Below are 15,535 nucleotides of genomic sequence, written 5' to 3' on the forward strand. Positions count from 1 at the left end.
TCCTTATGTATCCACTTTGTGTAAGCAAAGAAGGTCAGGGAGATGGGGGGCCTGCAGTCAGGAAGCAGTGAGTTCAAATCAGCTTCAGACAGTTACTAGCTAAGGTATTTAACTCTGTCTTCAACTGTAAAATGGGCATAGATAACAGCATCTCTCTCCTGGGGCTGTGAGGCAGATAAAATGAGAAGGCATTTGATTTGGGAAGCATTTTGTAAACCTTCAAAAGCTACATCAATGCCAGATTTTCCTTTTCTTCTTGTCATTGTAATTATCTTCCTATGAAACTAAGGTTCTCAATTAAAATGTCTCCCAAATATTTCATACATGTTAATTTGAATGAGATTTATGTATAAATTCTTCATGGGTTTTGTTATTGCCATATAGAAATGTTAATCATTTTTATAGATACTTTAAAAAATCCTTCTTTATTAAAGCAACTAATTAGTTTGCTGATTTTGTGAAATCTTTGTAAAACAGCCTGCTATTTGCAAAGAAGGATAATTTTACTCCCGCTTTGACTGTGCCTAGGCCTTTAATTTTTCCTGTCTTATTTTTACAATCATTACTTCTAGAATAATATCATATAATGATCAAAAGAGAGAGCATCATCGCTTTACTCCTGTATTTGCTGAAAAAGTTTCTAGTACTTCTCCATTAGTAGCTTTTGAGTTTCGATGTGTGTTTTTGCTCATATTAGAAAATAGTCTAGGAGGATTCTGGGAAATTGATGGAATAGATTAGAAAATTCCAAGTTCTCCAGATTTCATCCACAAATAAAATAAAAATGTGCCTCTGGGTGAACACAGTCCAGCAAAAAACAAATAAGACTTGGTGCAGAACAGGGAAGTTTGGCCTCCATGAAATGTAAATGCCTCTGGGATAACTCAGATGAAATAGCAAATGGGGAGTGTCTTAGGATTTGCTGGGTTGGAGATATTCTCAGCCCCCAAGCACAGGATCTATCACCTTCCAGGCAGTAAGGGAAGTCAGTCTGAGTCTGGGTAAAATGGGTGAACCTTTGCTCATAAGGAGCCCAGCTGTGCTGATGAGATGTGGTCCTGGATGAGAAGGAACAAGTACAGCTGGGTGTACAGAAGCAGTGGGGTAGGGATGCTGCTGGCTGCTGGCACCTACAGGAAGGGGAAATTCTTGTTTTTGGGTCCCAGGCCACAGGGGGAAACCGACATGAAGCCATCCCTCCCACTCCATGCTTAAAAGGGATTGCACTAACAAATTTTTATTTAAAAATGAGCAAATAAAGGAGAACTTAACCATAGAAAGTTACTATGGGGATAGGAAAGGTAGGGTTCATCTTCAGAGGAGGATATTAAAGTTTAAAAAAGTCTCTCCTACCCTAAAGAGTAACGTTATGTCCCAAAAGAATTTAGAGAACTTTAAAAATCAAAGGAGAGAGAATGAATATATATATTTTTAAAAAGAACAATCCAAAAAGATGATGAAAAGAGAGTCAACCAATTAAAAAAGGAGATCCAGAGTCTTAAAGAAGAAAATGACTTTTGGAAAACAGGGAAAGAAAAAGTTCTACCAAATTCCTTTTATGACACAGATATGCTGCTGATACCTAAACCAGGTAGGATCAAAACAGAGAAAGAAAATTATAGACCAATTTCCCTAATCAATATTGATACAAAAATCTTTAATAAAATACTAATAAAGAGATTACAGCAAGTTATCACCAGGATAATACACCATGACCAAGTAGGATTTATACCAGAAATGCAGGGCTGTTCAATATTAGGATAACTATGAGCATAATTGACTATATCAACACACAAACTAACAGAAATCATATGACTATTTCAATAGATGCAGAAAAAACATTTGACAAAATCCAATATCCATTCTTATTAGAAATAGTAGAGAGTATAGGAATAAATGGAGTTTTCTTTAAAATGATTAGTAGCATCTATCTAAAACCATCAAGAAGCTTCATATGCAATGGAAATAAACTAGAAGCATTCCCAATAAGGTTAGAGGAGAAGCAAGGTTGCCCACTATCATCATTGCTATTCAATATTGTATTAGAAGTGTTTGTTTTGGCAATAGGAAAAGGAAAAGAAATTAAAGGAATTAGAGTAGGTAATGAGGAAACAAAATAATTACTTTTTGCAGATATGATGGTATATTTAGAGAATCAACTAAAAAATGACTAGAAACAAGTAACAACTTTAGCAAAGTTGCAGGATGCAAAATAAATCCACATAAATCATCAGGATTACTATATGTTACCAAAAAAGTTCAACAGCAAGAGATATAAAGCAAAATTCCATTTAAAATAAGTGTGGATAATATAAAATATCTGGGACTCTACCTGCCAAAACAAAACACTTTCCACAGAAATAAAAGTCAATTCTAAACAATTGGAAGAATATCAAGTGCTCATAGATAGGCTGAGCTCATATAATTAAAATGACAATTCTCCTTAAATTAATCTACTTATTCAGTGTCATACCAATCAAACTGCCAAGAAATTACTTCACAGAACTAGAAAAAATAATAAAAAATTTCATCTGGAAGGACAAAAGGTCAAGAATTTCAAGGGAATTAATGAAAAAATGCAAATAAAGTTGGCAACTATACCAGATCTAAAACTATATTCTAAAGCAGTGGTTATCAAAACCATTTGGTACTGTGTAAGAAATAAAGTGGAGGATCAGTGGAATAGGTAAGGTTTACAAGACACAATAGTTAATGACTCCAGAAATCTAGGTTTGATAAACCCAAAGACTCCAGCTTCTGGGATAAGAACTCACTCTTTGACAAAAATTACCAGGAAAATTGGAAAATATGGAAGAAATTAGGCATTGATCAACACCTAACACCTTATACCATAATAAGGTTGAAATAGGTTCATGAATTAAACATAAAGTGTGATAATATAGGCAAATTAGGAGAACAAAAAATAGTTTATCTCTCACATCTGTGGAGAAGTAAGAAATTTGTGACCAAAGAAGAATTACAGTACATTACAAAATGTAAAATGGATAATTTTGACTGTGTTAAATTAAAAAGGCTTTGTACAAAGTTAATGTAGATAAGAGTAGAAGGGAAGCAGAAACTGAAAAAAGGGTTCTGATAAAAGTCTCATTTCTCTAATATATATAAAGAATTGACTCAAATTTATAAAAATACAGACCATTACCCAATTGAAAAATGGTCAAAGGACACGAGCAGACAATTTTCAGATGAAGAAATTAAAACCATTTCTAGTCATATGAAAAATGTTCTAAATCATGCAAATTAAGACAGCTCTGAGATACTACCACACACCTCTCAGATTGGCTAAGATGACAGGAAAAGATAATGATAGATATTGGAGGGGTTGTGGGAAAACTGGGAAACTAATACATTGTCGATGGAGTAGTGAACTGATCCAATCATTCTGGAGAGCAATATGGAACTATGTCCAAAGGGCTATAAAACTGTGCATACCCTGTGATCCAGCAGTGTTTCTACTGGACTTGTATCCTAAAGAGATTACAAAAAAGGGAAAAAGGATCCATGTTAAAAAATGTTTGTAGCAGCTCTTTTTGTAGTGGCAATAAATTGGAAACTGAGTAGCTGCCCATCAGTTGGGGAATGGCTGAATAAGTTATGGTATATGAATGTAATACAATATTATTGTTCCATAAGAAACGATAAGATGGATGATTTTAAAAAGACCTGGAGAGACTTACATGAATTGATGCTAAGTGAGTAGAACCAAAAAACATTCTACATGGCAACATGATGATCAATTCTGATGGACGTGGCTCTTTTCAACAATGAAATGATTCAGGCCAGTTCCACTGGTCTTGTGATGGAGACAGCCATCTGCACCCAGAGAGAGAGGGACTGTGGAGACTGGCTCATAACATAGAATTTTCATCCTTTTTGTTGTTTGGTTGCCTTTTGTTTTCTTTCTCACTGTTTTCCTTTTTGACCTGATTTTTCTTGTGCAATACGATAAATGTGGCAATATGTATAGAGGAATTGCACATGTTTAACATATGTTGGATTATTTGCTCTCACTACTTGTGGGAGAGGGTGGGAGGAAGATTGGGAACACAAAATTTTGCAAGGGTGACTGTTGAAAGCTATCTTTGCATATATTTTGAAAATAAAAAGCTATTATTTTAAAAAATAAAACTTATAAAAAAGAAAAACTAGAATTGGGTAAGGGGAAGCCAGTGAAGAAATAACAAAAGAATAAAAAAATAGAAAAGACATAAGAAAAACAATACATCCTGAGAACAGATCAAGAAGAGAAAACATAAGAATAAGCATACTTCCTGAAAGCTATGATCAAAAAAAGAACCTAGATACAAAAATCCAAGAAATAATCCAAGAAAATTGTCCTGAAGTGATAGAATCAGAGTGGAAAGTAGAACTAGAAAAGAAATCTACCAATCACCACTTGAAAGAGATCTTACAATCAAAACATGTAAGAACATCATTGCTAAATTATGAATCCCCCAAAGAGAAAATTTTGCAACCAACAACAGCAACAGTAACAAAAATTCAAATATGCTGGAGCTACAATTAGAGTTACACAAGATTTATTACCAACTACAATAAAAGACCATAAATCCTGGAATATTATATACTGATAATCAAAATAACAAGGTTGCGACTAAAATTTTATATCCAGCAAAATTAAATATAATATTAAATGAAAAAAAAATGGACATTCAGTGAACTGTCAGAGTTTTAGGACTTTGTTGCAAACAAGCCTAAACTCGATAGAAAATTTAACATGTAAGGGCCAATATCAAAGTCTGATTTCAAGGAACTCAATAAAGACAGTTATGTTCCATACAAGGAAAAATAAATTCTATCTCTATGACTGTTATTAGTAATTGGATAGTCCAAAAGAAAGATTGAGATAGAGCTGCAAACCTGCAGAAAAAGGGAAAAACAGTAATTATACTATATAAATGAGATGCAAGAGAGGAAAAAGGCCAGTAGTCTTGAAGTCCGACTTGCATTGGGAATGGGTTGAAGAGGGAGCAATACATACATGCATATATATATATGTGTGTGTATGTGTGTATGTGGTACTGAGAAAGGTATAGTACCCTCTAAAATTTTTAAAGAAGAGGTGGAGGAAATAGAATAAGGTGGGAGTATAGAAGGGTGTCTAAATTAATATGAATGGGATGAGGTATTTAGATTAATGGCAAAGGGATAACAAAGGAGGAGGATTGGGGCAGAGGATGAGGGAGGGATTCTTGGGTGGGGTAATAGCTAAATAGCAGAAAGTTAGGTAGAAGTTGAAAGTGATCAGGAATAAGAAATAATAGCTAATGTGTATAGATGTATGCATATATGTGTGTATAGGTATATATGTGGTGTGTGTGTGTGTGTGTGTGTGTGTGTGTGTGTGTGAGTATGTATATATCTTTATACATGTGCTTGTCTGTAGCTTGCTTGGGAGGTAAAAGAGATGAAAAGGGAAAAAAGAATAAAGTAAAAAGTGCACAATGGAGAACAACAACCAAAAAAAACTCTACAAGGGAGCAAAGAAAAGATGGACAGTTCTGAATCTAATGTGTTTTATTGTCATATATGCTTTCTTGAAATGGAAATTTATTGTTACATATTTTGAATCCTCTCGTATGTTCTGCTGTGTGCATGGCGATTTCTTTTCTTTTTCTGTTTTAAAAAAAGTTCATATTTTTCTATTTAAATATTAAAATAAAGAAAAATTGGTCTTCCTAAACATATGGGTTTTTAAGGTAATCTATGTAAAGTACTTAACGTTCTATATAATTGCTAATTGTTCACTATGAATCCTAGCCCTTACTATTCTTCTATTATTCCTACTATTATTCCTAGTTTAGGTAGAGGTGGGCCTCTTCCAAACTTTGCATTTCTCTCTTTCTAGCTGGTTAACATCTGACTTCTTTGTAGTGGAGGAAAAGTTTGGTTTTCTGGGAACATTTAGATCATGACTGTGGAGAGAGAGGCAAGGAGAAACTGGGGGAAATCTGACTTTTGGGGGACTTTCTATACTGGGCCTTCTGTTCTGAGATGCCTGGGGAGCCAAGGGCCGTCCGCCATGTTTCCTGTCTCTGGCCACCCTTTTCTCCTCCGTGGCGCTTGCTCCAAGTGAATGGGGTTTGGTTCAGTCTGATCACTGGGTGTCGTGTGTCCTCGGTCTATCTAACATGGTTCTTGATCCTTATCCAAGGACTTTCGCACCCTTTGTCTCAGACCCTGGAGGCTGATTTGGGGACATGTTTTCATTTGCTTTAGGGGGATGTCAAGTAAATCAATCAGCCTCCATGTCCCCCACACAATATGTGTATAAAATAAATCCAAGGCAACAAAGGGCGGGGGAGGATGTGGGGCTCCAGTAGCTGGGGGAGCAGCGAAGGCCTCGAGGTCAGTGTAAAAGCCTTTGGCAAGAAGGCCTCGGGCCCTTGCTGGTGACTCTGGGGGTGACTCTGGGTCAGATGGTTCAAGATGGGAACGAAGCAGAACAAAGGCTCTGTTGGGTGGAGTGGGAGGACGAGGGTGGAATGGCCATCCTGTCACTGAGCCTGGCAAGGCCCGGAAAGGGGTAGCTGAACCCCCAGGGAGAATCCGTCCCTCCCTCAGCAAAGACCTGCCCTGGATCAATGACCATGTCATCCACTTTCAGAGGAGCATCTGGGAGGGAAGCCCTGGCGGCGGCGACCAGGAGACCTGGCAAAGGTCTATGGGAGGTGGGCCGGGGACTGTGGCCCAGGACCCTGTCTGTTTGCTTTTAAAATCTGTCTGTCCCTTACACAGATGTCTTGTTCTCTCTCCCTATCACATCTGTCTGTCTTCCTGGCTCTCTCTGCCACATCTGTCCATCTGTCTTGCTCTCTCTCTCACCTCTGTCTGGCTTTAAGATTTGCCCAGGATTTATCGAAAGTTAACAACACTGAAGAGAACAGGCCAGTAATGTCCAGGTATGACCGTAAAAGAGTCTTGCTCACTGTCCCAAAGCTAGAATGCTTTTGGGGCGCCCAGGCCTCCTTGGCTCCAAGGAGGCTCTTCCTCCCCCAGGCCGGTTTCCTCTTTTTTGTTGTTATTATTACTTCTTCCTAGAGTTCTTTCTTCTCACAGAGGTAACTTCAAGTTTCAAGGCCAGGATCTGAAAGGCTTCAGTAATCTGAAAGGGTTCGAGGGCAGCCCACGTGTCACCCAGGAGGCCCAAAGTGATGCTTTAATCACCACCTCATTCTGGGCAAGAATCCTCAGGAAAAAACCCAAAGCTTTAATAAATTGAAATTTGCCTTTGTCCCCTCTTGCTGCTCTGAGCCCAAGACACATCGCTGGGCAGTGCAGACCACCCAGGTGGTAGTCGAGGAGCGAGGGATGCTGACCCACCCACAGGAGGGGGCAGCCAAAAGCTGAAGTCAGCTCTGAGCCACACCAGGGACCCAGTACAGAAAAAGCAATCTGTCACATTAGGCAAAGGAAACGGGAAAGGGATTAGGAGATAGGGTGGAGTTGAAACTCTTAAGAAACAAATTAGGTTAAGGTTTAACTCAGGAGTTCAGGGATCTGTGATAGAGTTCTTTCTTTCTTTCTTTCTTTCTTTCTTTCTTTCTTTCTTTCTTTCTTTCTTTCTTTCTTTCTTTCTTTCTTTCTTTCTTTCTTTCTTTCTTTCTTTCTTTCTTTCTTTCTTTCTTTCCTTCCTTCCTTCCTTCCTTCCTTCCTTCCTTCCTTCCTTCCTTCCTTCCTTCCTTCCTTCCTTCCTTCCTTCCTTCCTTCCTTCTTCCTTCCTTCCTTTCTTCCTTCCTTTCTTCCTTCCTTCCTTCCTTCCTTCCTTCCTTCCTTCCTTCCTTCCTTCCTTCCTTCCTTCCTTCCTTCCTTCCTTCCTTCCTTCCTCCCTCCCTCCCTCCCTCCATTTGTTTTTCTGATATAATAAGCCTAACAGGCAGGACTCTCGTGTCCTTGATGGTGTAACATCACGGCTGTTTCTTGGGGGCACATTTGCACCTCCCACCACCACGCCTTTATACAAGGACCCCCCTCCCCCTCCCCATTAGAAGGCCTGCCCTCTGCATGCTGGCCCCTGGGAACCAGAGCTTCCACCACACACTGGGGACCCCCTCCCGGTCATCAGCACGCGCTCTTTCTGGGAGTCCCTTGTTCCTTTGTGTTCTTTCTCAGGTGACTTTGTCAGGGGCAGCTGCCCCCTCTCCCCCCCAGCTGTAGAGCTTTATGCTAAGGACTGAGGACACACACACAAAGCCCGCCGTGTGTTGCTCTCTAGCTGCAGGGGAGGATTGGCTGGCCCTACTGGACAGGAGCAGGGCCTCCGGCCCCTCCCACCCCCAGCCAAGGGGCCACCAGGAAGATGTTCTCCCTTCCACGGAGCAGGAGCAGCCTCTTTCAGCGCCACCTGCCCGGACACCGGAGAGCGCCCTGAGAACCGGCCCCTGGTTCCCCCCGGTCCCTCGGCCCCTTACCTGGCCCCCAGAGAGTGACGCACTGCTGCTCGTGGGTCTGGCAGATGCCATTGTAACAGTAGCCGTCCACCCGGTGGCACCGGTGCCCGTCGTGCAAGTACACGTTGGCCGGGCAGTGGGGGTGGGCTCCGGTGCAGAACTCGGGCAGGTCGCAGGAGTTGCTGGAGGCTCTGCAGGCTGTCCCAGCCGCCTTCAGCTGGAAGGAGAAAAGGGGCGCGAAGGGGTTAGGGGAGAGAGCTTCCCACCAGCATTCCTGGGGAGAGATACTGCGGCGCCCTCTCAATGTTCCCCCGAAAAAGTGCGGGTCGGGGCCTGTGGCCCAGCCCACCGAGGCACCCGGCTAACAAGGGGAGCCCGATATCAGGATCTAGTCCCCTGCCGCCGCCTCTACGCGTGGTACACCGGGGGAGAGTCGGGCTTTTAAGAACGGATGCTTTCCTGGATGCTGATGGAGCATGGCATGAGCCCCACTTTGTATGTTTTTGCACCGAGCTCTCCCCCAACGGGTTTTTGACTTGGGCTTTCCAGCAGGGGACGCGGGTATCCCTATGACCCCAGAGGACGCAGCGGGCACAATCATGCAGCAAACTCAGTGTCCTGTGGTGCTTCAGGGCTTCGAGAGCCTAGGAGCAAAGGGGCCCAGGGCTCGGACAGCAGCTCATTTGTCTAATTCCTGCTGCGGCGGCCGGAGAAGCTCACGTCCAGATCCCAAACTGGCTAGAGCAGACCTACTTCTGCTACTAAAGGGCGCACTTTTCTGTTTTCTCCTGCCTGGTTTGGGGATCGGTGCCATGTCTGTGTCACAGAAGGAGTTTGGTAGGACTCCTTCATTCTCTATTTTTTCAGATAGTTTATATAGCATTGGGGCTAATTGTTCTTTAAATGTTTGGTAGAATGCACATGTAAATCCATCTGGTCCTGGGGACTTTTTCTTAGGGAGTTGGTTAATAGTTGTTCTATTTCTTTTTCTAAGATGGGACAGTTTAAGTAATTTATTTCCTCTTTTTCTAAGATGGGACTGTTTAAGGAACTTATTTCCTCCTCTGTTAATCCGGGCAGCCTATATTTTGGGAGGTATTCCTCCATTTCACTTAGGTTGTCAAACTGATTGGCATCAAGTTGGGCAAAGTAACTAAGGGCACTTTTCAAAGATGGTGTCCATCAGGAAATCCAGTGCAGTCGCCACATTTGAAGCAACAGTTTAACGTGCACAGACTCCAGAAGCCCCTGCATCCTTCGCTAGATGAAGACTTCCCAGAACACTGGCCGAAGGCGGCAGCAGATCTGCCAGGGGTTGTGGACCCGAGTTGTGCAGGAGAGGAGAGCGTGGCTGGTCTGGGACCGGCATCGTGACAAGAAATACTCAGTTCTGGAAGATCACGGCTGCATCAGCGCTCACCGACGTCTCCAAAATGCTTAACCTCGGGCTGGTTCTTCCCTCCTACCCAGGATGCTTCTGGGCCTTCTTCTCCCAGCAGCAATTAGTAAATACTTGGAGGATACCAAGAGAAAGTCTGTCTCCTTTTAACTCCACTCCTCCCCAGCAATCAGAGAAGACATTTGAAAGTAAAATCAAAATATATTTTTAAAAAGGTCTAATTAGGCGGCTCCTCCTTTCTGCTGATGTGCATGCAGGTAAGCGGGGGTAGAGGAAAGCACATGGAAGAACACCCCGGGCTGGAGCCCGAGCTCTAGGACTTGTGGGTTATGGGATCCTGAGTAAGTCACATCACAGTTTCCTCAAATGAAACATGAAATGGTTGGATTTAGCAATTTCTTTCTTTCTTTTTAATTAAAGCTTTTTGTTTACAGGACACATGCATGGGTAATTTTTTTGAACTCCTTCAGAGCAGGGACTATTTTTGCCCTTCTTTGTATCCTCAGCTCTTAATGCGGTACCTGGCGCATAGTAGGCCCTTTGTATATACTTTATGTTCTTTGGACCCAAAGAACCAACAGCTTGGTCCTTTGTTGCATTTCAGATATAAGCCCAAAATGATATTTTTAATTTGAAGCCTAATTCCAAGGCTGATCCCTTCCTTGACAAAGCAAATGGAATCAATTAGAAATGTGCTCATTATATTCCTGGTCTTTGTTGGGCACTCTTTTTTCCAATGAGTGAAAGGCCAAAAGTTAAAGAAGAGGGGGAAACTCTACTGGCTGTACAGGGGGTACAACATCAGGCAAGAGGTCCTTTGTACCAAAGAGAGCCAGAGGTGAAATGTCACAAAGGATCCGGGCCTTGGGATCCCAAACGCGTCTACGGACTCAATGGAGAGAAATGCTTGATTACAGCATTAGTGTGGCCACAGGCCCCAGTTTCTCTATCTGAAATGGGAGGGGGAGAATGAGGTGGGGTCTCCATAGGGTCCCCAAGACTGATTACAACTTAATGGCTAATGACACCTGTCCCAGGAAGGTCAAACTGAAGGCCCTCCGAAAAGCCGGAAGCATCATCGAAAGACCAGGCCCCTGTTCCCGTTCCTAACGAGAAGCCCTGACCGAGCTTGCCCAGCCCCCTGCCTGCCCGCCCGCAGCTCTGAGCCGGTCCCTACCTGGCAGTTTTCACAGCACAGTCCGTGGGCGCACACAGCCTCGGGCTTCAAAGTGCAGGTGGTGGCGTTGCAGCACGGGTTGGTGCACTCCTGCAGACCCCCCAAAACAGGAACAAGTGAATGGGGAGAGAAACAGGGGGGCTTCCATCATCATTTCTTCCTGTGGGGGGACCCGACTCACAGCTCTACCCTGGGGGTCTCCCTTGGTAGGGGCTCAAACACAGGCCATCACACTCGGACTGTGCGAACATTACTTCCAGAATCCTGAGGGTAAGGGAGGTTAGTGAGCCAGGAAGGATGAGAAAAGGCAGGTCGCCGTCACCGGGGGCTGACAGGAGAGAACCCAGGCCGTCCGCCTCAGCGGCGGGGCAGCGGCCAGTGCCTGAGACTCAGCCAAGCAGAGTGTGGGGGGGAGTTTGTGTAAATGAGTGTGAGTGTCTCTGTGTGTGTATTATTGTGAGTGTGAATGTGCAAGTGAATGTGTGTGAGTGTGTGTGTGTGTATTTACAAACTCTTTTCACTATCTCTACACCAGCTCCAAGGGAAGAAACCTGGGGTGCTTTAAGGCTCCTCTGTTTGCAGAGTTGGGGCCTGTTACAGTCCTGCAGAAGTACTGGGTTTGACTTAGCCCAGAGGGACCCTCCCCAAGCCTGAACAAAAATGTCTGTCAGTCCTGCAGGATTATAGCAACGTGGCCCTGCTGATCACAGAGTCACCCCACTAAGGAGACCTGAAAGACATCGCGGCCTTCTTTGGCTAAATGAGCTGCTGTTGCTTTGGGTCCCATCAAAGACCTTTCACTAAGAATCCCCGCCTCCTCCTAGACCCTGACCCCGTAAGCAGGAGACCGAGCAAGGGGAGCTTCTGGGAATAGTGGCTTTCATTTAGAGAGTGCTCAGTCACATAAAGAAGGGAAAAATAAGAATTAGATAAGAGGATGGAAGACATTGGCAAGCCGTCACCAGCTTGCTCCCAGGACCCAGCGAGCCTGCAGGGAGCCGCCGCGCAGTTCTTTGGGTTGACCTAACTTTGTGTACGCACGGGGAGACTGTAGCATGTTGGCCCACTGGACCCCGTGTCCGTTTTGGTTCCACGTTTATCAAGCAAGAGATTTAATTCTGAGCACCTTATGGCGCAGCTCCCCCAGATTAGCAAATACTAAAACTTCATGGAGAAAGAATGATCAAAGAGGCCAAAATGGTCTGCGCTCCGGCTCCTTTTCTCCGGGCAGGGCAGACTACTGACAATGGCTGCACCCAGGGGCAGCGTGGCCTAATGAGTAGAGCATCTGCCCCAGAGTCACAAAGAGGGATGGAACCTTGCCTCAGCTAATTGCCAGCGTTGCACACTGGGTAACTCTCTTTGCCTCTCTGACTCAGTTTCTTTGTCTGCAAAAATGGGGATTCTAATACCTAGAATACTTATTTCACTGGGTACTTGTGGGGATGGAGTGAAATCAAGGCAAAGGCCTTGAAACAGGCAGCCTGGCTTGGGGCACAAAGCACAGGATATATACATTCAGATTAAGCTGGGGCATTTCGGATAAATCACTTTGTCCCTCCAAATCTTAGTTTCCTCCTCTGAAAAATGGGGACAATAATTGCTGTCACAGAGGATGCAGTGAGAGAATGCATGTATAGTGCTCTGCTAGCTTTAATGCAGTATAAAAATGAACACTGATTCATTTATTTTGGGCCCAGACCTGTGATTTTAGTGGTAAAGAGGCTTATTATTATTATTTTGCTGAGGCAATTGGGGTTAAGTGACTTGCTCAGTCACACAGCTAGGAAGTGTTAAGTGAAGTTGGATTTGAACTCAGATCCTCCTGACTTCAGGGTCTATCCACTGCGCCACCTAGCCGCCCCTATTATTATTATTATTATTATTATTATTATTATTATTATTGTCCTTCTTGTTGTTGCTATTGTTAAAGTTCCAAAAAACAGTGAATATTATTTCTTCTTCAAAAAGATTGGAGGCAGATTCACGGGCTTGTAGATTGAGAACGGGAAAGTGCCTCCAAGGCTCCTCATTTTAGAGCTGAGGAAACTGAGGGAATAGCAGCGACTGGTAAGGGGGCCCACACGAGAAGTGCAGGGCAGAGCTGAGATTCAAACCCAGGACCCCCGAGTTCTAGTCCAGCCTGGTTGGTTCGCACATCATAGTAGAGAGTTCTACCCTGGGCTGGTCACATGTGTCTGAGCTGATCAGCAGGAGCTCCCTCCTGAAGCAAAACATCTGGGGACTCCCTGGCTAGACAGGTGGGACAGAACGGTCCAGAGGAGAGCCGGACGGAAGTCCCAGAACAGCCGGAGATGGGAGAGAAGAACAAGAGCCGCTGCGAGGCGAGGGGCCGGGCCGTGACGACAGCCGCTTCCCTGTGAGGAGTCCTGAGTTATATTAATTTAGTTTAATAAACCATTACATGGGGCTTAAATCAAAGAGAAACGACTGCAAGTTAACAGGAGACCTCCTGAGAAATATGGATCTGTTAAATTAATTTGGGTTGTTTTCAAGTCATTAAAGAACACTCGGAGGGATTTCCGCTTTGCAAACTCGACTGTTATTTAAAAAGTTTTCTTGCGCTCGTCTTCCAAGGAGTTTCTTTCATGCTGTCATTAGAACCGCTTCTGCACCGTCAGGTCCCGTCAGGTCTCACAGTGCACCATAAACGAGCTAGAGAGGCCAGAGAAACAGGGGGAAGGAAGGAGGGAGGGAAGGAGGAAAGAAGGAGGGAAGGAGGAGGGAAGGAGGAGGGAAGGAGGAGGGAAGGAGGAAAGAAGGAGGGAAGGAGGAAAGAAGGAGGAAGGAGGAAAGAAGGAGGGAAGGAGGAAAGAAGGAGGGAAGGAGGAGGGAAGGAGGAGGGAAGGAGGGAAGGAAGGGTGGGAGGAAGGAGAGAGGAAGGAAGGAAAGAGGGAAAAGGGAGGGAAGGAAGAGTGGGAAGGAAAGAAGGGTGGAAAGGAGAGAGGAGGGAAGGAAGGAGAAAAGAAAGAGGAAGGAGGGAGGGAAGGAGGAAAGAAGAAAGGGAGGAAGGATGGAAAGGAAAGAAGGGTGAGAAGGAGAGAGAAAGGGAAGGAGCTAGGGAGGGAGGGGGAAGATGAAAGGAAGCTCCGTTTCCACTCAAGTAAAAGGCCATAGACTGGAATAGTGAGAACAGGAAGCGGAGCATTGAGCACCTGCCTGGCTCCCCAGGGATCTGGCGGCTCCAACAGAATTTCGGTTCAGCTTCCGCCACTCCCAGATCAATGCTCAGACTCAAAGACTCAGGGTCGGAAGGGAAGGCAGAGCCCTTTGGCCCCTCCTCGTTCTACATGTGAGGAAACTGACCCCAGGTTGGTTGGCTGCATCTGCCCTTAAGCCTGTAAGAGGCCTGGGGAGGGGTCTCTGAGGATGTGACCCTTTGAGCCAGGAGACTGTCACTGAAGCATCTTAGGCCAGGGACCCTCTACACCCTCTTCCCCAGACACATCCTCCCATTTAATCATTATGGAGACAGAATGGCTAACGAAAGAGAAAGGCCTGGGTTCAAATCCTGCTTTGGCTCCAGGCTGGCTGTGTGAACCCTGGCAACTCCTAAGACAATAAAGAAGCTCCCTGGAGTCAGAGGCCCCAGCTTGGAGGATCAGCTCTGCTATTTTGCTATTGTGTGACTCAGGACCCCCCTTCTGTGCCTCAGTCTCCCCATCTGTCAAATGGGGACACCAAGCTCCCAGAACTGCTGCGAGGAGGAAGTGCCCCCGCAGTTGTGAAGGGTGGGTCAGTGCTGGCCAGCGGCAGCATCTCCTGCATCCCCCTTGTAAGTGCACAGGTTGGCTCCCTTGTTAGACCCGAGCTTGCCGAGGGCCGGGGGCTGTTTCATGCTCCGCACTTGCGTTCCCTGCGGTTAGCACACAGTTGGTGCATAATAAATGCTTGTGCATTCACTGGCTTATCCAGTCTTGGGGGGGAAGCCAGTTCCCCACTGAGAGAAGACACACGGCTCTACTTTAATTCCCCCCTCCTTCTCCCCCCTTTTGTCTCATGGGAAGCGGCCTCCTTTTTCTGAGGACTTTGTCGTTTCCTTTTCTGTGTCTCAGAGATCTCTAAGGTGGAGGGGCCGCTATCCGGACCCTGGGGGGGAGGGGGAGCATCGGCTAACTCCATCCCCAGCCTGAGCGGCCCCGGGGCTCCGGAAGCCCCTGTCGGAGGCGGGCGGAGGCTGGGGCACCCCGAGGAGCCGGGAAGGCGGGGACGGCCCTGCCTCGGCCCTCGGGGAGGCTCCTGCCCAAAGCCGTCGCCATTCCCGAGCTCCCTGGGAGAGAGCCCCGTGCTTCTGAGTGACCTGAGGGAGAACGCCTGGCTCGCTCCGCCCCCCCGGCTCGCTCCGCCCCCCGGCTCGCTCCGCCCCCGGGCTCGCTCCGCCCCCCCCCCGGGCTCGCTCCGCCCCCCCGGGCTCGCTCCGCCCCCGGGCTCGCTCCGCCCCCCGGATCGCTCCGCCCCCGGGATCGCTCCGCCCCCGGGATCGCTCCGCCCCCCGGGGTCGCTCCGCCC

The 15,535-nt window shown here is 45.6% G+C and overlaps 1 protein-coding gene across 1 annotated transcript in view; it reads right to left on the reverse strand.

The window, feature by feature from the left end:
- Window positions 1–15,535, reverse strand: part of ADAM12 (ADAM metallopeptidase domain 12) — a 282,504-nt gene that overhangs the window by 42,228 nt on the left and 224,741 nt on the right. The window contains exons 13-14 of the mRNA XM_051973876.1: window positions 11,006–11,095; window positions 8,451–8,646 (exon numbers count right to left, since the gene is read on the reverse strand). Of these exons, the coding sequence (XP_051829836.1) occupies window positions 8,451–8,646; window positions 11,006–11,095 (286 nt within the window). The remainder of the gene's footprint in view (window positions 1–8,450; window positions 8,647–11,005; window positions 11,096–15,535) is intronic.

The sequence above is a fragment of the Antechinus flavipes genome, chromosome 2, assembly GCF_016432865.1.
Source record: "Antechinus flavipes isolate AdamAnt ecotype Samford, QLD, Australia chromosome 2, AdamAnt_v2, whole genome shotgun sequence".
Classification (NCBI taxonomy): Eukaryota; Metazoa; Chordata; class Mammalia; order Dasyuromorphia; family Dasyuridae; genus Antechinus; species Antechinus flavipes.